This window comes from Taurulus bubalis (genome assembly GCF_910589615.1).
Source record: "Taurulus bubalis genome assembly, chromosome: 17".
NCBI classification, from domain to species: domain Eukaryota; kingdom Metazoa; phylum Chordata; class Actinopteri; order Perciformes; family Cottidae; genus Taurulus; species Taurulus bubalis.
The window spans coordinates 9,013,347-9,037,351 of record NC_136605.1 but is presented as its reverse complement, the minus strand read 5'-3'; the positions used below and the strand labels follow the sequence as shown (position 1 = coordinate 9,037,351).

Below are 24,005 nucleotides of genomic sequence, written 5' to 3'. Positions count from 1 at the left end.
ATGGGTCAGAGGCTTTCACACACATTTATGAATGCTTATTTTAAGCAGAGCCCAAGCTGGGCTAATCTTTACTGCTCGCCTGAAAGAGGGTGCTGATTAAAAGCTAATTATACGCTACAGATTTGGCCTCTGGTGAAGACTCCGCTGATTCGACACAGCTTGGACTCCGGCCTGGGTGCATGCCTGTGGGCTTCGGCTCTAGATAGCCATGCGTGTGTCTACAAATCAGAAGGGAACAAGACGTCAGCATGCTTGATGGATGCTGTGAGGTTTGTGTTTATAGCAGCGGTGGAATGTAACCAAGTCCATTTACAAGCAATGAAGTACAATTTTGAAGTACTTAGCTTAATTATTACCATTTTCTGGCACTGTATACTTCTATCAAATTACATTTCAAATTTGATTTTTGTCTACAACATATCTGGCAGCTTTAGTGAACAGATACTTTAATGCTGCAACTTTAATAGGCCTCTTGCATTTGTATGCATCAGTAATACTTGATATGATATAATATATGATAATATATGACAACATTATGAGTACATCTACTTTGGACCCTCCTGCAATGGTATATTTTGTCATAATGCATTTCTACTTTCATGTAAAAGGTGCCCTGGTAACCTTTTGTTCTGTAGCCGTAGGAAAAAAAATCTAAAAATAACATATTCAAAATGAATCAGGAATAGCTCCTCAACCATAAGGGATATGCATGTTTCTGTTGTCGGTCCACACGTATTTTCATAAGCACACCCTGATTGGCATGCTATACACATTTTCAGAGGGAGAATGCGTGCTCGTGGTTGAAGTATTACCGCCAGTGCTTACAGAGCTCGGGTTACAATGTCGAAACCTGGATTTAAACACTTCATGATGAGACACAGTTTTACATACAGTTGGTGTACAGATTCTGAAAGCTGAAGACTCCATGTTTTCAAAACAGTATAAAGGCTCTTCTCGAAATAGACCATCGTCCATGGCAACTTTTTGTAACTACACCACATGGGTGGACCTTCATGGTCATTCAAGCTTAGGCCAGTGGCAATGTTTTTAGAGTGGGTCCACCTTTTTGTTTGCCATGCACACGCACAAGGACAGACATATAGACATCATACCTGAACACGTGAGACACAGTCCTGCTGGTAAAGCACAAACACATCTACCAATGACCCAACACTGCTGAAGAGGACTGCAACTTGCCACTAACTCCTCCACACTGGACCCTTCAGTAAAGTATCTAAATACTTGTTTCACTACTGGTTTATTTGTATTTGTAGCATCAGATGAAACCAACCTTCAACCCACTTAGCAGAACATTGTGCAAGCCAAAATGACAAAGATGAAAAAAATGCATTGAATGTGTACTGTATATTTAATGTCTCGCTGCAACCCTGTCCCTCTTTGTTGAAGCCTTGTGTCATGATTCCTGAAACTGCTCTTCTGCCAGATTAAGTCATTTTCATTTGTTTTTGCCTTTTCAGCCTCTTTGAAGCTCCGTTTGTGGTCCCGGGCTATTTTGAAAAACCACCGTGTATATTGGCAGTCGTACAGCTGACGATGCTGCTAATTAGCTGATCAACTTGACACGACAGTGCTGCTACACAATTGTAATTAATTTCCTTTTTTAATGAAGTTAGTATTTTATTGTCTTTCATTGTAAGCATAAACAGTGGATAGAATAAACTGTATAAAAACAGTATAAATATATTACTATACTTTTATTTTGATAGTATTATATAGAAAAAATGTTTTGTCCAAGCTGTGTATCCACAATGTCGGTCGCCTGTGACCTTTGAAGTCACTTTTTCTTCTTTCATATTAATAGCTCAACATCTGACGGATATCGCTATGTCTCTCATCCATCTCCTTCCTCTCCTCTAGGATACAATCCACCACTCCATCACACAGACAGTAGGGGGTTAATATCTGTAATAAATGCAGCGGGGAAGACACAAAAAAAAAGGGTGAATCCTTCGCTGCCTGTTAGCATCTCTACTTTGACATCATTACTTCTCCGGCGTGGCAATGTTCCCCGCCTATGACCCTCCCGCAGGAACTAACTCCGGTGCCACACCACAACAACACACACAGAAAACAACATGTCTCACAGCCAATTGCCTGCAGGGTGTCTTAAAGTCCTTGGCTATTTATGTCTCAGGCAGTGACACAGTCAGTTTATTCAACTGCGTATTTGCTTACAAAGACTGCACTACTCACAGCAAGCGTTACAACAAAAGCGGCACATAAAAATGCATTAGCTTTCTAGCAGCTGCACAACAGAGATATTCATTTTCTTTATGAGCTGAGAAATAAAAGGTTGATGTTGATGAGGGTTGAAAAGTAGTTGGCTGTGAATTTTTTAAGCCTCGTTTTCAGCCACATTGTTCTGTGCGTAGCGGGTCATAAATATCTATTTAAAAGTATTTCCCTCGTGTCTTAATGTGTTGTTACATTAAACGTAGCCAGTAAAATCAGTTTCTACTGCTGATCCAAACACAGAGGAGCAACAACCTGCAGCAGCTCAGGCGTCTTGTCAACAATAGAGAGTACAACTCTACATGCTCACCTTCATGTCAAGGACAAGCTCATTCACAGCTAGATCACACCTGGTCACTGCTTGCGTGTGTGTGTGTGTGTGTGTGTGTGTGTGTGTGTGTGTGTGTGTGTGTGTGTGTGTGTGTGTGTGTGTGTGTGAAAAAAGGGAGTAGGTGAGTTGTTTGAGAGCTGGTGTATGACTGGAGGCATCTTGACAAGTCCAACCTTCTCTCTCTGACTAACATTTCTCTCTCCCTCTCTCTCTTTCTCTCTCTCCTCCCCATTTCCTCCTCCACCTTCCTTGCCTGTCTTTATTATTAGTGGCAGCTAGAGGCAGTGGACCGGAAAATTCCCATCGAGAAACAAACCCACATCTGCATATTACAGCCCTGTTTCACATCTGCCATGACCAAATAAATTAATACATGAATAACAATGAAAATCATCTATGAGTTGCCTCGCTTGCTCTCTAAATGGCATTGCGTGTGTGTATGCATGTTTGTGTGTGGCAGTCAGGAGGAGCTGTAGTCGTCCCTTTTGGCCATGCTCACCAAGGAGCTTATGCTATTTACATAAAACCTCTAAGAACTGGCATACCTACAGTACAGTAGCCAAGATCATTCAGATCAGGTGCATGCATTTTGGGATGAAAACGGATTCAAGTTTAGTCCTTCCCTTAGAAACATCACATGTGCAGTAATTAAGATCATCATCATTAGTCATTAAAACACAAATCTGCCATTTCCAGTATGGCTCTTAAATATCTCTTGTTGCTACCTGTGCATTTGATGTGCAGTCAATTACATTTTTTATCTAATTGTGTAAATTAGGAACAGTTTTCTTTTATATAATGTTTGCTGTTATAATTTCATGTATCTTTGTAGTTTTTTTTCATTGTTAAGAGTTTTTCTGGTTTTTCGTTCTCCAAATCAATTGGTTAGGATATTAGATGTACGTTGAAGAGTCAAGAGATAGTACACTGAAAAAAAGTGCCATTTACTTAAAAAAAGCTCGGTAACAATTTCCAAGTCATTTTTACTGTTTGAAAGTTAAGTTTACTTACTAATAACAATTTTACTTGAAAATTACTTCCTGAGACAACATTTACTCAGCCTTTGATAGTAATCTTTATATATAAAGATTTCATATACCGTCATATAGCCGTAACCTTTAGACGTTTATTGAGTCCAGTACATGGTAACAACAGTTGCTGCTCTTCGGCAGGCAGCAACATGTATTTTTCACAGCTCTCCGCTGCGGGCACAGCCAGAGCTAGTTGTATTACGTGTATTGAGACTGAGTCATGGTTTCTAACTTTATAACAACAATTAATAACCCACAACTAACGCTCAACTAACAGGGTCAAACATCACGACACAACAGTTTGTGACACATATAATTGTACATTTATAAAATTACACTGCCGAATTGCATGCTGGGTAGAGTCGCCCACTTTCACATCGCAGGAATTTCCCTGGGTCCTAAGTCCCACCACTTACAACAGCTTTTCAGTTGGCCAGTGGTCCTTTTCGGCATCAATGAATTAATGTTTTTATTCGAAAAAAATACCGTGATATACCGTGAAACCGCCAGAATCTTACAAAATACCGTGATATGAATGTTTGACCATACCACCCAGCCCTAGTTGCCAGGTTTACTTGTATCCGCCAAGTAAATGTTACTTCGTTGTGTCAGGTTGTACAGTCACTCCAGTAGTTTAGTTACCGGTAATATTACTTGGTTTGAATGATCACATTTACTCCTTTACAAAATAAGGATTCATAATTACTAACAAACACAAAGTAACAGATTATATAAAAGGTGACCTTTTAAAGTAAAAGGACTGAAATAATAGTATAATTTTTTTCAGTGTATATAAATAAAACAGATTTCCCTGTTCTACACCTTATATATCTCCTATTGAAATCATATTTCCTGTGTTCTGCTTTGAGAAAAAGGGAGGATGGTATATCTAATGTGTTGGTTTCCTGACGGCAGGCCAATATCTTAGCATAAGGAATATAGTTAGTTTCCCCTGTCTACGTTGATAGTTACTATGCAACGCAAGAGCCACAGAGTCTTTTGTCATATAAATTACAAACATGAATACGCATCCTGTCCTGCAATTTAGCTTGTTGAAGAGGTATCCAGACAAACATTCACCAGGGAAGAGTGCACCGCTAACATCAGGCTAGATTGGGCTAATTAGCTGGTCAAATGCACCACATCAAACAGCATGTACAAGTACCTGCAAATATCACTGCAGTACGTTTAGATGCTGCTGTGGTCCTTACTCCTCAATACCAATAACAACTCTCATGTAGGCTACAGTTCAAGTTTGATTACTTTGTTCCTCATTCCCCTGCTGGGACTGTTTTTGGATCCCTAAGGAGAAAGCGGATAACTTGCCCTGTGTGCCTTTAACCTGTGGAAGGAAGATTCACGGATTCTTCAGAGGAAGAGAAGGATAACTTCTACGCCCTGCTCTGTTTCTATTTAACTCGACATTTGTCGGTCGTAGAAGGGAGAAATTTCCGAATAATCAATCCCCGCTGTCGTACGGAGGATTTGTGTCCCGCTTAGCTCGCCGAACCGGTTAAGCTCCGGTCCCCGAATAGAGAAAGAAATAAGAAGATACACACCAACTGCTACAAAGCAATCTCAAGTAAGAGGCTTTCGTCTGGGCAGAGATACTGCAGGTCATAGTGTGTTTGTCACCTTGTTTTGTTTAGTTTCAGTGAACTGCACTATTTACCTTGTTAGTGTGTATTTTACTGGCCACTGAGTCCCGTCCAGCGTTGTGTAACACAACTGTGCTTGTTGCTGATGTAATAGTGTTGTTCCACGCTGCTGAGCTTTGTTGTGTTTAAATCTGCCTCCGTGAGTAAAGTCAGGAAACTGCACTTTATGAGTTAAAGGTCCAGCCGGTCTTCTGTGCTATAGAGTTACAGCTGTGTGTGCTTTCTTCTTTCCTTTTCCCCCCAAACTAACACACACACACACACACACACACACACACACACACACACACACACACACACACACACACACACACACACACACACACCTCTGTTTATAACTTTTAGATAGTATGCTTGTTGTTGTATAATAGATGTTTCTTGATTCATATTATTGGTTTCAATCAGTAATGTTAAGTAAATAAACTCCATTATATTTTAAGGAGCTGTTTCTTTCAATATTTTATGCAAACGTGTTGTAATAATAGATGGTGGCTATAGTCAAGTGCTCAGATCCAAACCTCCATTGTTCACTCTGAATGTGAAATAATAATTTGACTAATTTTAATAATAATAATACTTTTTTTGAGTGAACACACATTTTTAGACTTTAATCCACAATTTGGTTATTGGTCCCTGATGCCAGGGTGGTGCCCTATTATTGTTAATAATCCTATTGATGTTAATAATTGTATTTGTATATATAATAACATTTTCCTATTTGCAAATAACCAATCACGCTCCGGCTATATCCCAACATGTTTACAAATAAACCTGCCTATTTTTATATGTTGTGCAGAAAAGTTAGTTTACACTTAATCCATGTGGTTTCCTTTATGCGTGTAACGTGTATCCTACTCCATAAACCAGGGGTGTCAAACATACGGCCCGCGGGCCAGATTCGGCCCGCCAGGGGGTCCAGTCCGGCCCGCGGGATAATTGTTTCAGTTGCAGGAAAAAAAAAATAAACTACCTGAGTTGGGACTAGAACCACTGATCTGCTGATTGTAAGATAGGCATTGTAACCATTAAGCCACAATTGAGTGCAACACTGACTAAAAATATTACTTGACTGCGAGGGAATCTGCAGAGGAGAGCCCAGGCAGGTAAACAACGGGCTGAGGTCTGAATCTTTGGTCTTTATGCTTCTAGTTTATTGTAGAAAGACCTTAAAATAGGTTTTATCATCCAACAACCTTCACCAATGATTTAAACATAAAGAAATATTGTTGTTATGTATGCTTTATTATGCTATGATTTTACTGTTCCGACCCACTTGAGATCAAAATGGGCAGCATGTGGCCCCTTAACTAAAATGAGTTTGACACCCTTGCCATAAACGGTATGCGTTCACACTTTGTTAAGTATGTGTTATCATGTGACTCAGTTTGAGGTTGGTACTAACACAGACAAAAAGCAGATGTTCATGTGTCGGTGTGAAATAAAAATGAGTGTCCTTTGTGCGTGTGTGAGGCAAAAAGCTACACACATCCATACCAGTGAGGAATCTATTTCTGTGTTTGTTAGTGCACCACACGCGCCTTCCTCCCACTTCCATCCGCATCTCATTCCACCTAGTTTACATCTGTTTACTAAAGCCTGTCTGCTTCGGTTTTGTGTACGACACAGCGCGGGTCTCTGGAGGTCCACGCGCTAACAAACGCTCTGACACTGTCAGACTATTTTGCCGCTGATTCACACAATGTGAAACATGCGCTCTCATGAGAGCAGATCAAATTCCAATAAATTATAATCTAACTTATTGACCATGGCCTCCCATAGTGTATTGCTTCCGTTGGCAAGGCACTGGATGTGAGAGATGGGAGCTATAAGTGTGAACTTTGGGAACTATGAGGCGCAGCAAACTTTCAGGGGCTATACATCATGTGTCTATTAGCGGACAGCTTTACCTCGCTCGGTAAATGACAGTGTTTGTCTATGTCTGCGACTTGCTCTCTCTCACACACACACACACCACCCACTCTCTCTACCCTCTCAATCTCCTTTTTTAATCTGTACGCCTTCTCTCTATCTCTTCAATGTGATCCTTCCCCTCAGAACCTCCATCTTCCTTGTTCCTCTCCCTCATCTGCTTCATCACTCTCTCCCCTTAATTCCTGCCTACCTTCTCCCTCTCTAACCTCCATCCCTGGATACAGCTGGTAATAAGTCACTCTGCTGTAATTTAGCCCTTCTAAAGGCCTGTAATGATGGAGCTCAGAGGATGGCTAAGGTGGAGGCGAGATGAAGGGGGTGGGGGGGTTAAAAGGACTCGTCTCTGCCTAGAATGAAAGCCTTTCATGGGTCTTTTTACAATGAGCCACTGGGAGAAGAGGGCAAAATTGGTTAAGATAGAAAGACAGAGTAAGAGAAAAAGAGAGAGGCTCATCAGGTCACATTGTACCTTTGTTGTCTCTATGTGAAATATACAACATATCTACTGAGGCTCAGTGTGTGTTGGAGGAGCTGATACAACAGTGTTGCGCTAATAAAAAGCACAAATGAGTAAAACCCAGGGTCGTGCCAGGTGACCGGATTGAGAAAATACCGTTGAAACTGATATTTTCTGACATTTAGCAAACTGGCAAACGGTTCAATTCATTTCGCAGATATGTCTGCGGCAGATGTCGCAATACGGGTTTGTGTATCAGACAGGCGAGATAAGGGCTCATAGGGAGATTCGTTTGGCCTTATCCACAGACGGAGCCAGTCGACCTGTCAGAACCCGGGTAAACACAGACATCGGTTGATTTCTGAGAGATGCGCCCCTCTCCCCGTGGCCTTGTGAGCACCGCTCCTCATGTTTCTCGCTCCACTGGGCTCTGTGTGCTGACCCGGGAGGCCCGCCGACCTTTTTCCAGAGTTTGAACTGCCGTCACATTGAGGGGCGCACCCAGAGAGGCAGAGAGACGGGAGAGAGAAGGCCAGCGAGCGGAGGGATCGGAGGTGGAGGGCTGAGAAGGTGAGAGGTGCAAGACTCCACCGCCACATAGCATTTACGTAGATTTACGCAATAGCCATCACCAGGAAAAGACACTAAGGGAAAGAGTTGCTCAAATTCTATACAATAATTTGAGAGTTTGGTTAGCTCATGCAGATGTAAAATATGTCACTGCAATCTCCTATATGTCCTCATTGTGATTTTAATTTGTTGTAAATGTTCACATTCATGGAAAGCATATTTTGCTATTCTCATTGTTTTGATTTACTCGTTTGTGAGGATTTTAATGTTTGCCAAAGTGTGTTCTGGAGTTAGATAAAGCAGACAGCCAGCAGCTGCATAGTAATTTCTCAGTTTTTATGAAAACATCAAATAGACCAACCTGAGGCAGAAGACACTCAACGATATACAACGATTAAGATAAGGCCGCTCGTTACACAAACACCACACGCAGTCAACATATGCACATGTATGTCCAAAGGAGGGGAAAGTCATTTCACTCCGCTGGGGAAGAAAATTGGAAAACGGCGAGGCAGCACAAAAATAAAACGCAGATGCGCAAATATATTCAAGCAGAAAATCCTTGCCTTTAATCCAATTCCTCACGCTTTATTAAAACAGAGCCAGAGAGATGGAGTCAGACAGGGACCATGATGAAGAGACTAACCATGAAGAGGAGGCTCACATTACACAAGCATACACTAACACACACACACACACAAAAATCACAAATCAAAGGAAATCGAGAGATTGAGGTCCATGAAAAAAAAGAAAATGCAAATTCTCTCTCCCTCCTCGCACTTTCTGTGTCTCACAGAATGACACATTTTGCTTCCTCACAAAGCCAAAGAAGATTAACACGTGACACACACGCACAAACACACACACACACACACACACACACACACACACACACACACACACACACACACAGTAAATCAGCGTGTTGTCAGATTTATAGATCCACAGATCCGCCTCTGTTGGGTCATATCAGGCCAGGCCCATGCTGCTGTCCACTCTCTCCATCCCTTTTCTCTTCCCTTTCTCTCTCCACACCCTTCCATCATCATTTGATCATCGGGATTATTTATAGCAATAGCAATGCAGAACTGAGCCACATGTGTATGTTTGTAGGAGAGAGCAAGTGTGTGAGTGCTGTGGGAATGTGGATGCGAATGTAAAAGCATATAACAACTTGCCATAACACATTCAACAACCATCAGCCATCACAGCCTTGTGAAAGGAGGGATGTGAATTAAGAAGCCTCAATAGAAGTTTTTTGAAGGTGTATTGTTCGATAGATGCACGTGCCTGTGCACACGTTAGGATGCGCTGAGATGGATCGTGCTGTGAGGGCAAAGCCCCATACAAGATATTCCTCTGGGGACCAACTTCATTATAACAATAAGAATTGCATCTGGACTTAATTTCTGTTATCAACTTGAAGTTAGATTGTGAGAAAAACTCTGAGTCACCCAAATCACCTGGGCTTTCCTCCTTGTATTTCTTTCCAGCATTGTAAAGGTCTTCAATACTGCAAACTTTCCCAGCGCTTTAGTCTATTAGTGAGGAAATTATGCAAGTGATGTAAACACAATAAACACAAATAAATGGCTAAAAATATCTCCCCCACCACCATTTTTTGCTCTTGTTCAAAACATGTCTATGGCATTGAAGTATTGCAAGCATTGGGATTGTTTTTCTTTTTGGACAGGATGAAATATAGCCAGCATTAGCAGCCACACAAGGTAAAAAAAATATCTTGTGGATTTGTTGTTTGTTTTTTCTTTAAGTAGCTTTATTCTATCTTCAGGAAATAAATATGCTCCAGGTAAGGTGATGGAAAAGCTCATTTGTGTGGGCCACACCTTAAACATTGCCTTAAAATAGCAACTACACTGCCATAATCTTTCATAACGAGTGACGTGAAAAATTCGCCAAGATAAAAACGGGCATAAACTGCACAAATGAACACCGAAACTTGCATTGTCACCCAAGCATCTAGATTTCTTCTCTCCATCCTAATCAGTCAGCATATCACTCTCCATCAGAACCGGGTGAAATCACTTAATCAGTGGCACATTCATCTTGCAGTCGGGCTGGCTTTGCCTCATGTCCAGCATCCATGCCAGAAGGAGGGAGAGATGAGGAAGAAGGGAGGGGAAGGAGGGCAGACAAGAGGGAGAAAAGAGCCTGAACCCACTGTCAGCTCAGTGAAGCATAGAGGGAAGAAAACGCACTCCGACATGGAGACGATTCGCTGGGAGTAACACACACACATTGATTTAGAAGGAAATGTTATAGTTTTTGTTCAAAGAACCTATAAACCTATAAAAGATCCAGGCATGGATGCCTTACTGTATGCGGCTGACATAAACACAGAGGCGACGAAGCTCGGATTTGTGTTTCCACGGAAAAAGTAACAGACTCTGCAGCATTTAAGAATTCTAAAAATATCTGAACCAGACATGCAGGACGCACACATACGTGCACACAAACACCCACACACACACACACACACACACACACACACACACACACACACACACACACACACACACACAGCGGAGAAGCTGTGGTGGAGCTGAGGACACAGCAGAGCTGGCTGCCTGAGGGAGTCAGCAGAAGGTGAAGAGAGATAAGGCTGTGTGATTGTGACTGCATGTCAGAGAGAATCTGCACAACACAACAGTTCAGCAGTCCCTGCGCCACACACACGCTTACATGCTCACAAACTTTTAGATATGCAGTCTGCATCACAGCAGTGTACCGAAAAGGGGGATGTCGCCAGCACGTGGTATGACTGACTGAGTTTCTGGTATATTATAGAATTTATGAAGTTGGTTTCATGCTTGCCGCTCTGCTGCAGCTACAATAAGCAACTTGAAAAGCAGCATGGGAAACACTTTGCTGCAAAAAGTTGCACTTGAACACACAGCAAAGACCAGAGGCAATGACAAGCTGACTTGTGTTCTGCACTTCCGTAAGAAGGAATATATAATTAGTTTGTAATCTAAATAGAAAACCTAAAGACACAGACCACTGTGAATCACTTTGAGAGAAAAGTTGTGCTTTTCTTTGAGTAGGAAACTAAGGAGTTACTGCATTAAAACGGTGTAATCACTGAGTCGCCATGGCAGCTCCATCTCACCGGCTGCCTCTGCTGCACACCCGAACATGCTGAATCAGGCAAACGCCACTGATGAGGGCTGATAAGAACCAACAGTACCAGGGCCTTAGATGCTGTGCAATGTGTATGTTTGTCCAGTATATGCGTGTGAACGGATGAATGCATATTTCTGTGTCTTGTGAGGAGGACAACACACGTATTTCTGGATGTAATGCAGAAATACATACATTGCATGTATTTATTCAGGCACAAAATATGCATGCATCCATGCAGACACACATGCACATGTAAGACAGATGCATGTCCATAATTTTCCATTGGCCCATAAGCACACAAAGCCGTCAGCAATACTCGACTCACGGGTGTTATATGGGTGAAGAAGTTCTCGCCAAAAAGTAGGACCGAAGCACTTTTTGCACAACCGCTCAAACCCAATTTTCAGCTCAGGATAAGCATATGTGCTGATCTCAGGCTGTGACCACACTAATGGAGATACATCTGAAGGTTTTCTGTCAACACTTGCATTTTCAGAACAAATTTTGAAAAGAATGTGCTGCCCACATTGACAATTTTTTTAAATGTCCTCTTTTTCCTCTTTTTGCTTTGCAGTCCACTAAATGCTCCATTCACTGTTTTTGACAATCGCTGTCAATGACACACTGCTCTCCTCTGTGATCGTTAACCGTCTGCATCAATAGAGACACACATTTCCGTTTTTGTGATTCTATTGTCAGATGAATCACGACTAAAATAGAGATTTGATCGACTGTCTTGAAAGCTGCCTAACAAATTCCTTAGATGCTGCATGGAACTTCTGAGATAAATCCATAATTCAACTTGTGCATATAAACAAAACCTAGATTAAACAATCACAGGAAGAGTCATAGGCACCTGAAGGCACCATTGAACATTGCTGCTAGGTTGATGTATGTAGGCCATGTTTGTGAAAAGATAATTATACGACAATCATGTCAGCATGTTGACAGAGTGTCATGTCTGCACACTGAGCTTGAACACAATCAATTACAGTGTCCTGAATTCAGCACTGAGAGTACAGTGTGAGAGCAGCAACACATCTCTTGAAAGGACGTCGATACAAAAAGAGACTCAGAGCCATTGATTCATCATTAAGTTGTAGCTTTAAACTTCGTGCATATAAAGGTACAATAAAAATAACACTGACACAGATTCTTGGCTGTAAACCTTCCCTTTTAACAATTGTAGTCCCTTGTCTTTGTAATAGAATTGCTTCCCAACAAGGAAATCCATAAGAAATGCGAAGAAAAGTCTTCATTAAAAATAATGAAACAGGCTAACACACAAAACTCTCTCTAGAAAAGTTGCAAAAAGTGACAACAAAATGATGTAAATGCAAAAAAGTTCTACCCTCTACAAACACTAAATCAATTCCAGGCAAGCAAAGCTATCCAAATAACTTACCCATTATTTTCAAAAGCATCAGGAGAATGTATTTGGAGGACAAATAACACATAATCTATTATGCAGCTGTTAAAGTAGCACCACAGTGGGTTTCACAAATAGCTCAGACATCCGCTTCAGGGAATTTCAGTTCTTTAAAAATACACTTAATTGCTTTATCCATTTTTATTTTTGCTCTTTTAAGACCTGCTTCAGATGCTACAGCAACACATTTTGATAGATAAAGCCTCATAGAAATGGCGCGTTATGATGTGAAGTGCCTTGCTCAAGGGTATATCGACCCCACATAGATTTCCCCAGCTATCTCAAAAATGTAACCATTGAACACCCCTAAGGCCTTTAGCATCAGTCCCGTGCTGCTTTAGAAACATATTTTCAGAGCTTGACATTTAACCACATGGATCCACCGCTGGGATGAGATTATTTCACTTGCTTTGAAGGATTTTATATTCCCAAATGCTTTTTTCAGATTGCACCGGTTCAAATATTGTTAAGCTCTTTCAGGAACACAGACGTCAGACACACATAAATGCTGAATATAAGCACACATGCATCAGACCACGTTATCTACAAGGCCCCGTTGGCTGTTGGCCAGTGTAGGCCATGTGACTGGTTATAGACGGACGTTGTGCCGAGACACAATCCACTGCAACCTGTCGCTGCTGAGGATCTACTCGCATGTCATATGAGCTTGACCTGGCTTTCCAAATTGTTCCCCTTGCTTGATTATTTTTGTACAGGGCCATGTGAGCTTATAGTCTGTCTGTCTGCCTTCTTTACTTTACCAAACTTGTGTGGTTTGTCTGCATCTTTTTAGCAAGGGCTGAAAAAAGAGCAAAAATAACGAGTCAAACTAAGCAGAGACTGATTCCCCCGGAGCGGAGTCCTAATCGAGGCTGTGACTAGAATGACAAAAAATGTCCAGCTTCACTCAATCCGCATCAAACAAAACCAACACTTAATTAGTGTCTCACTTGCTGACTTCACTCAGCTCTGCTCAACTTTTGTGTTTGTGTGTGTGTTTGTGTCCTCAGCCCAGAGGCTCCGTCTTAACACACTTCAGCAAATATAATTGCATTTGTTTAACTTCTATTGAATGCAAGTAGGGAGCACTGGTCCACAGAGGCTGGCGACAGTGTTTCTGTGAACAGTGTGTGGGATTCATATTGGCAACGGGTTAGGCTTTGGATGTTGTCAAATCCAGAGGCAGAGCACTTTATCCAATGTTCTGCACTTACATCTGATTTCGTAACAATATTGTGGCCAGTTGAGTGGCGCTTCAGGCCTACCTGTCTTACTTGGCACCTTGCCATTGCTGATCTGCTTGAGTCTCTTCTGGTGGGATTTGCCACTGTAGTGGATCTGGGCCTGTGCGGCTGAGTTGAGCTGGATGTTGCAAACCTCACACATCGTGTAGCTCCGCTGCTTTCGCTCCCTTTTGGGTCTGCAGAGCGCAGAAGGCAGGGCGCCCCCTGGTGACTGCTCATCTGGTACTTCATCCTGGGTGTCGCAGCAAGGCTCGCAGTCCATCTGCGCTCCCGGCCCGGCATCAAACCCCCTCCTGTCCAGCTCGTCGTCTGGCAGAGGTGATGGGCTGAATGGACGTTTCATACCTGTGATAATAGAAGATGACAGAATAAATACAAGAGGATGGACAAGTGACTGGACAGGAGGAAAGACCAGTACCGCTTAGAGGTTCACTTTACAGCTCAGGTGTCATACCACTCCATGCGCAAAACCTTTTTTTAGGGGAAACATGTCAGATGCCCCCCCCCCCCCCCGAAGCACCCCAGCATTAGCATGTGCAGCACAGCATGGAACAGACTGAGGCCGTGCCTCCTGTGGATGATGGAGGTATCGTCTTCCTGGCATGACCCGGCTCACCCGGCATACAAAGCCAGCCTGTTAAAACCTGATAGCCGCCGAGGACACGCGGGCAAAAATACCCCTGATTCCCAAAGCTTTGTGGAGGAGTGTGTGGAATCTGACCTCGTTCCTGTCTGTCATGCTTTTCAGCACCCTCAGAACAAAATGACACTTGCACTGTATACACACACGCACGAGCACACATTCATGAAGACATCAGAAAACTAAATACAGACTGAGCACGAATATGTACATGATCACGCTGTATGGTGGGAAGTCCAAGTGGTGGTGGTCCTGGGGTGCAATGGCGCACCACTTGGGGGAGACAGAGTGCCGCAGTGTGGCTCTCTGAGGACCAGTTAGCCCCCCCCCCCCCCCCCCCCCCTCCTCACGACAAGCTGCTTCAATTGTGAAGACTGCATGCCTGCTTGCTGTCTGAGCACCCCCGTTTGCCAAAATCCTGCAGCAGCAGCAGCTTCACTGCCTCTGAGGAGGATCTCAGCCAACCGGGGCCTGAATCAGACTGGCAAACAGGAAAAAGAGTCCAGAGGTTTATGAAACAGCTCTGACGATGTCTGCTGACATTAAGGTTCAACTAGATCGGCAGGATTATGAATATCACGGCAACTGAAGTAAGTATTAGAGCTGAAGCTGAAACACTTCTGTGTTTGTACAACTATCTGTGAAGACGTGTGAGCACCTGGATGAATGTTGACAGCAAAGCAGGAAATTGATATCAAGCAAAGTGACTCAAAAAGGCCATCTGCTTGAACCTATTTTTCTATGGAGGACTCTCTGGTGGAGAAGAAGCCTCGATAGGATAGACAGTCAGAGAGAAGAGCTGTTTGTTTCACATGCAGCTACTGTCTCTATAAATAAATGAAAAGGTACATCCACAGTGGCTCTGTGAAGGATTGAGACATCAACATTGGAAAAAGTCCCTGAAATATACCCAGCTGTGCCTTTATGCTGCTGGCTTTCTGCCTCTTTATTTATGCAAACACCCAAACTGCCCCCCCCCCCACACACACACACACACACATACACACACACACACACACACACACACACACACACACACACACACACACTAATGTAAAGTGGAGTATATGATGCATACATACCTACATGCATGAAAACGCTCTCCCGCCCCCCAGCTCTCTCTCTCAACTCACATTGCTAAAAAACACATTAGGGCGAGCAGCCTCCATGAAAGCTGCTATTCACGTTGCCAATCCATGAGCACTCAAGAGGCCCCATCAGATATTTTCTCAAAAGCTTTGAGCAACGCTGGTTTCTGGCACCAAATTAAAAAAAAATCTCTGTGGTCCTTAACCACGCAACCTACTCAGCAAGCCGCCCCAAAATTAGCATTGGTTGTCAAAACAAAAACCTTCAATGAAGACCTGCAGAACTCCATCACCTCGCACTAACAGACAGTTCTTCGTGGAACATAACGCTCATACATAAGATCATCTCAAAGATTGCTTGTGCTTTGGAGGAAGAAAAGCAGGGTGTCTAGCATAGAAGAGTCGGTCTTGACTTAATGCTTGCCTTTAAAGCCCATTGCACAACCCTCTAAAATAGATTGCAGATCAACTCACACTCATTGAATACACCTTTTAATACGTTTTAGCAAATGCCAATTGCTAGTATAGCAGGCTGTATATGCCAATAGGATATTTACACTCTGGGTGTCTTACACTTCACACTTCAGTACCTGTAAAGTGAACGGGATGAGCAACCTTTGTGGCTGTGATTCCACCTGCTGGTGGGAGGTTGTTGTAGCTTTCACCTGTGCGTTTGTGTGTCTGAGTGTGTTTGAACCGAAAAGCTTCCACAAACTTGAAAGACTCATCCAGCTGAAGGTAGAAGCTGTGTGAGACAAGAGCCCCCGCTGTGTGTGCACACAGATATCTGTATTGGAGGCTGACACAGGACAGGAGACTGTCAGGGGGTAACCCCGGGGGAGGAGCGTGAGGCCAGGAGGCTCTGCCAGCCTTTGCCATGTCCGCTGTTTCCGCTGTCTGATGTTCCCCTCGGTCTAGACCGCACCCCCTCCCTCCCTCGGCACATGGGAACCATCAATCACTGCTGTGATCTTGGTGAAAGATCCAAGCTCAACCGGCATAGCAGCTCAGCAATAAAAACTCTATTTATGATCTTGTGTTTGCCGCTCACTGATCCTGAAATACTACAGCACCCTCCCCAGCTCAAACCAGCTCTAACCACCGACCCACCGCGACGAGCACCACCACCCATACACCCTGTGGGCAGGAACTGGCCTCCAGATGGACCAGTACAAACACTGCACGCATGTTAGCAGCTCCTAAATCACGCTGATAAGAAGGGGACATCGACAACCAGCGTAAGCCCAATGGGACACTGATTCTCACACAGGTCACGTGACCACACAATGCGAACTGTGAGCAAGAAGCACGCACACTCCTCACACGCGTGTGTACAGTTACAGGCACAATTACAAACACAAGTTGCCCTCAGATTGTGTAAACAAGGAGTGAGGATATTCAAGGAACGTGCAGAAATAAACAGAGGCCTTTGGACATGGCTAAATATATCCTCTGCTGCCCAGAACACATGGACTGACCTTGGCAGTATAAACAAACGCAATCGACAAAAAATGAAATCCAATCAAGCCGACGAGCATCGCAGCAGCCAGAGCACGCACACATATTCTGTATCCACCGCCTCAGGGGAGGTGACACCGATACACCTGCGGGAAGGAAAAGGTAGTTTGATGGAAAGGTTGGATGCAACGATAGTTAGCATTCCTCACCATTAAGCAGTCTCGACAGTGAGGCCTGGAAGGGATATGACTGCGGGCGGGGATATCCTGTTTCCCTGTCTGACATGCATTAGATGGGTAAGGATCAAAAATGTTCCGAAAAATCTACCAGCGCTCGAGGCATTTTTCAATCAGGTCAGCGATGGCAGAGAGACGGACGGGGAGAGAGAGAGTGATTTGTGAGGAGAGCATAAAGGCACTTGTATAATTGGCATCATCAAAGTATCATTACTCTCGTCACCGCGGCAACTACAGAAACAGGCCCGAGGTCTTTGTGTCCAGTGCATCAGTGCTGATTTTGTCAAGTCCAGGCTACGGTTCTCTAATGAGTGTAATTATACAGGAATCAGTGCTGTGCTTATTACAAAACAAGTTACAACCATAAGGTGGCTGGCTGCAGTCGAGAGCTTGGACCCGGTGCACTTCCACCGGCTCCAGAACGAGAGTAAATGAAAAGCAGTGGCAAATAAAGTGATGTGTTTTCTCTAATCTCTGTTTGCAGTAGTCCTTTGGCAACACACAGCGAGGGCATTTGTTCATATTGTGTGTGTGTGTGTTTACTTTCTGTGCATGTGCTTGCTTGTACACGATTGTGTCAGTGTGTCCTGGTTCACCAGGGGAAATGCATTCTGCATCACACTGATCCTATCACTGAGGCTGTATTTGAGGTGTTTGTTTGTTAGCTGAGTGCGGTTGCTCTTGCTGATGTGCGCACGCCTGTGCAGGTTAGTACACACATCAGACGAGAGGGAGGTATTAGAAAAGATGAAAGAACAAGAACAAGAATTCAGAGAGCAAAAAGAGAAGAAGATAGGCGAGTTAGAAGGTGGGCTTCTGATTTTAAAGAAAATAATGAAGAAAAGGGACACTTGTGTTACAAGTAAACACACCTGTCAAGACACCGTGTCAGAAAGAGGTTCAATGAAGGTTCATATCTGTTCCATCCAGTGCACATGCCTTGATGGAAAAGATATGCAAAGGTTAACAAGTTTTGGGATCATTTTGTCCCAGCATGTTTTGCGCTTTGAGCTTATTCAATTCAATTCAGTTTATTTTGTATCGGCCAAAATCTGTCCAATGCAAACACACATTGTTGTGAGCTTTCATGTTGAACATATTTGTAGCAAATTTCTCTTTCGGATGATAGAAACTGCACTACAACAAAGCTCAATTAGCTTACTTAAAAACTCGTCAGTAACGGGTTAAAAATGTAAAGTCTGGCTCAAAGCATCAGATGAAAGGCCAATTTAAATCAAATTAGCTTCTTTAGCTTCAGTTGTTAGTTGATGAGGCTGAGGCTGATGGCAACTCTCTCATTAGTTATTGAGGAATCGTTTCATGGCATTCCCTCCACAAGTTGACAGTATACTTTCACAAAAAAAGTAGATTGTGTTTTATGTATACGACACTCACTTCTGTTGAGATGAAGATATCATTTGTTGCTCTAATCTTCCAGAAATAATTTCACCAGATGAAGAAGAGCATTTATGTGAATTAGTTAATACCTGCAGTCTACCGCCAGGACAGACCGTCTCCACCGTGTCCCGGGTCAGCTGACTCCATTCATCACCTCCACTATGACTGTTCAACCTCTTATGCTGTTTTCCTCTTCCATGCTGAGCTCACAGTCAACAAGCAGTTACATATTGCTCTCTCTCTCTCTCTCTCTCTCTCTCTCTCTCTCTCTCTCTCACTCTCTCTCTCTCTCTCTCACACACACATACACAGTGTGCATGTCTGTATTCTTCACCCCTGACTTCTTTGCTTGTTCTCAGTCTGATATATTTCCACAGCTCCAACATGCAGCCACCAGGGAACAGCTATTAATGTGTGCCGGATGGTGTGAAATTGTGTGAAAGACAGACTCTCTTTCTCACTCTTTGAATGTGCTTGTGTGTGAGCACAAACACAATGTCTGCTGCTGCAAGTGCCAGCGAGCACACGCTTGTTGTTGTTTCAAAGGATAACAACGTGCTCAATAGCCTATTCATGTATAGTGTCCTATATGAGTTAAACAACATTGTAAAGCCCCCACCCCCTTTTGTGATCACATATTATGCAGAATAATTGTTTTGACCAAAAAACGTTTATAAATAAAATTATAGAAAGAGCAATTTTCGCGATATATTTGCTCTGAAGTGCAGATTAATCTCTTCTTTGAAATTCTAATAAACTCTGTTTGACATTTAAATGTAAGTGGTACTTGATGGAGTAATGTAGATGTTATGAATGGAGCCTCATAAATGTGGTGAATTAGTTATTTAAGAGTACATCTATCATAGGATAATGGGAAAAATCTCCTCATCTGAATGTAAAACTAGAAATATAGATCATATATCATCATATATCTAACCCCAGAATTGATAGTGATCAACTGGATGGACATCGTTGAGTGCTTCAGTCTTCTAAGGTGTCTGCAACAGATTGGTGTTATTCGAAAAAGGATCAAATGGGTGACACATTATTAGCACATCAGCAACATTTCAGTCACAGGGGCCTGTCAAAACACTTGATAAGATTTTTAGAACATTTCTTTCCTTTGACTTTTGTTCCATTTGCTCAGCATCTCCCAAGTGCTTGTTGTGTGCCCTGTCTGTCTCCACTGTGCTATTATTATACAACATATTTTATTGGACTTCCCTTCATGGATGGCAAAAAAACAGGTTCACAATCTGGAAACGTCCCACAACACCCACAACACCCACTGCACCGCCTCGGCCGACTCCGTCCGGTTGGCCCTATTCATTCTTCAACCACAAAAAAACAGACCGGTCCAGTTTTTGCACTACTACTCAAACATCCGTCTGCCTCGAGCGCCCTAAAGTTAGCTCATGCAGGGAAAGCATTTTCAGATTCGCCTTGTTCGCATTTCACCACAAACTCAACTGGGGGAACTGCCCAGCAGGAGTAACCACAGACACTGGGAGAGGTTCCATACAACACTGGATATACTTAGACATGGACAAACCCAGGCTCAGCCACAGTCACAACATGCACACACACACACACACACACACACACACACAAACACACACACTTAGAAGAAGAGACAGAAACGTGTTGAATGCCAAAGTCCTATCTGTGTATTTTGTGTGCTTTGAGTAAAATGTAAATGTACCAGTGTTGTTAACCGCTTGTCAGTTTCTGCCTTCTTCAGCAAACATGTGACTCAATCTGGAACATCTGAATAACATGTCGTGGTCGTCTTCTTTCCAGGAGGTGTTACATAAAAAGTTGGCACTTTGAGAGCCCTGTCAGTGGTGCTTGGCGTGTGCCGAGGTATTCTGATGACCGCATTGAGAAGAGGCATGGAGGACGTTTGTCACCGCGGGCTGAAACATGCATGGTTCAGAGAATCTTTCAGAATGATTGGTACTGAGTAGCACTGGCTTCCACTTTTACTCTCTCGGATGCAGGGAACTGTCCGTCTCCCATCACAGAGGAAAGTTTTTACCCCAAGTTTATTTTAACCATAAATGTACAGGCATCTGTATCAATCTCGAGATACAGACGCTGTTGTTTGCTCTGTCAGATGTCTGGGGAACGGGATTAATTCGGAGCTGACATGACACCGATTTTGCAGGGAGAGTAGATGGATTTTTGCTTTTAGATAAGAGACTCTAATCCTGAATTTATTTAAAATGATGAAATGAGCTAAGTAAGAAAATTTGCCTCCATCTCCAAACTCCAATGCAATTATTGTCGAATACGTTCCAAGCTCCAGTGAAAACCATGCAATTCTCCCACAAACAGGCATTACACGAGCTGTCAGGGCTCTGCTTTAAATCTGTCACAATTACAAATGTATTTTTCATTTGATATACTGTTATTATAAAAATGTTGATTAGAGTCACTTTTAACATGAATAGGTTCAAACCTAGTCAATGAATGAAGTATGACTAAACTCACTTAAAATAAGATATCCTTAATATTAACACATCACACAGTCATAATTGTGCTTATGATTATTAATTATATATTTTTATACAATATAAATTTCCCATTTCATTAGTTTGTCATCGAAGTGATTCATCCATATTTCTTAGTCCTATTTTAATCCATTCTTTAAGAATCTCTATAAAGATAACACACAGAAGACAATTTAAATTAAAGTATCTCTGTCATAGGAAACAGAGAGTAAATTCAGATAACATAATATATATAGTCTCATCAAAACATCACTGTTAACAGTAAGGTGACTCTGAACAGATTGTGTTTTGTTCTGTTATCCATTACCATGAGAGCACCTGGCAGCCACACCTATCAGTGTTGCCAGATTTAGCTGGTTTCCACCCAAATGTGCTACTTTTGAATCCTTTGGGCTGGTATATGAAATATGGGTTGCTTTTGTCAATATTTGGTGGGGTTTTGACAGTATTACCAAACAAACTGTCATCATCATTGTTTGTCATTTTTGGTTGTCTGACTGCACTCTTTATGGGTTGCGATAGCCTTTTTATCTAATATTTACACATCTATATGACGTGTTTCTGTTGCAAATGTAACAGTTTCACAGTTTTTGACTATTTTCTGGGAATTTGATCGAGACCCAGCATCTTGAAGAATGTCCCAATTCCTTAAATTCACTCAAATCCAGAAGAGAAGCGGCTTCCAGAGGAGAGGGAAGCACACAAGTGCAGGCAATAAGGGAGTGTTATTGCTACACTTATACACATAAAAGCTCCACAGCTGACAGGATGAAACAAGCCATGGCAGGAAACAAAACACATCACAAATGTAAGTGCTTAAAGTTTTGTGAAGATTATTATCAGCGATTTATTTCTTAATGTTGGAATTAATTAAAACCGACAAAAGCTATCCATGTGCATATTTTGTTGAAAAGATGATGTAAAGTTCATGTAATCCCATGAACAAAAATATATATATATATATATATATATATATATATATATATATATTAATACACGCATCAGGGTATATGTAGGATTTCCTTTGAATTAAGCCCAGTGACAGGTGATACAGCTGTGCAAAAAAAAAGTAACACTTGAGTGAACGACTATGTCCCGTTTCCCAGCTGAGGATTCCTCTGCCTTCTCATCTCAGCTAACACGCGAGGAAGAGACACAAGTGAGGGAAACGAAGTGAATGAAATACACACCGCCTCCTTCTCTGTCATGGAGCAAACTAAACACACACTTTCAGAATGGGAGAGTAAGATGTTGCATGAAGACACTGACAGGTTTCCTCACATGTCCTGCCCAATTAAAAAGGCATAAAACTGCACTACATTTATGCGCAGCCAGATTCAACCCAACTCAAGCATTTTCCATTCACTGAAACCACCTGATGACACCTACAACAGAGGAAGGCGCCTCCATTGATGCGGGCGCAGCATCGCTTACAAGCACTCCTGATGAGCGGCTTCATTGCTGTGGCGGATCTGGGCCCGGCTGGGGATAGCTGTAATTACTGCAAGGGTTTGATTGCATTAGCTCCATCCCTACCTGTCCTTAATGACATTAGTCCTGTTAGAAGAAATTCATTAGACCCAGAGAGCGGAGTCGATCTTCCTCACATGTGGTTAGACACACTGACAAATTGCGTGCTCCATTGTAAACAAATGTAATTTAGTAAGGGGGGTATTTATGCAACAAGCACACAAACACTTAAAGCATTCAACATCAAATGTGGATTTTTTGTTTTTCATTACGAGAAAGGAAAGGAAATGGCTGCCTGAAGATACAGAAGAGGAGCTGGGATTTCAAATGAGGCACGCTGCTTCAAACTAAATGTATGCACATGCACACAGACAATGTGACACACACACACACACACACACGCGCGTCATCAGTGCTGAAGAAAGTTGTCTCAGAGGAAAGACCAAAGGCAGGGCTGTCCCAATAAAGGGAGATCAAGAGCAATACTGCTCCTGCTGAAATGCTCTTTCAGCATGTGGGTGAGCGAGTGTGATTCAACTGCACATGTCTCTCTGTGTGTATGCATGTGTGTGTGTTGGAGGATCTAAGAGTGAGTGTCCAACCTTATTATCCGAGGATCAACTAGGGTGTTGATGCTGGCATGCAAGCTGTCCTCGCCAATAAGCTGCCTCTGCATCCATCAGTCCCCGCCACACCCCCAGTGCCAGCTCCAACAAGAGGAAGGATTACTTGCCCAGAATTGCAGAATTGAGAGTTTACTGGTTATTTATGTTGCCGTGCTACTCACAGAGACACACAGCGAAGAAAAATAAATGATTAGTGGCGAGGTGATATATTTATATAGATGCTGGTAAGATGAGTTCAGTGTCTGAAAGTAGCATAAGAAATATGGTGAAGAGTGGGCCTGACATGTTCCGTATACAATGCAAAAAAATCCCCTCGAAACACGAGCAAAATATTTTATAATCAAGAGCAACTGCAAGAATTCAATGAAATGAAATGACCGTTGAATGCCTCTAATTCCCAGTCAAGTTGCAGTTTACATCCATGTCTGAAATGGCATCACTTCATAATGTTATCCTATTAGACAGTTGTGGGTAATTGTCATAATTATCAAATACATTATTGAGTCGCGGTCGACAATGTGTCTTCT

The 24,005-nt window shown here is 42.5% G+C and overlaps 1 protein-coding gene across 1 annotated transcript in view; it reads right to left on the bottom strand.

The window, feature by feature from the left end:
- The window catches only part of znf385c (zinc finger protein 385C), a gene marked incomplete at both ends in the record, with an annotated part of 71,286 nt that extends 56,894 nt beyond the window's left edge, over positions 1-14,392 (bottom strand). Inside the window, one exon of the mRNA XM_079233246.1 lies at positions 14,071-14,392. Coding sequence (XP_079089372.1) covers positions 14,071-14,392 — 322 coding nt within the window. The remainder of the gene's footprint in view (positions 1-14,070) is intronic.
- Positions 14,393-24,005: the final 9,613 nt, after the last annotated feature.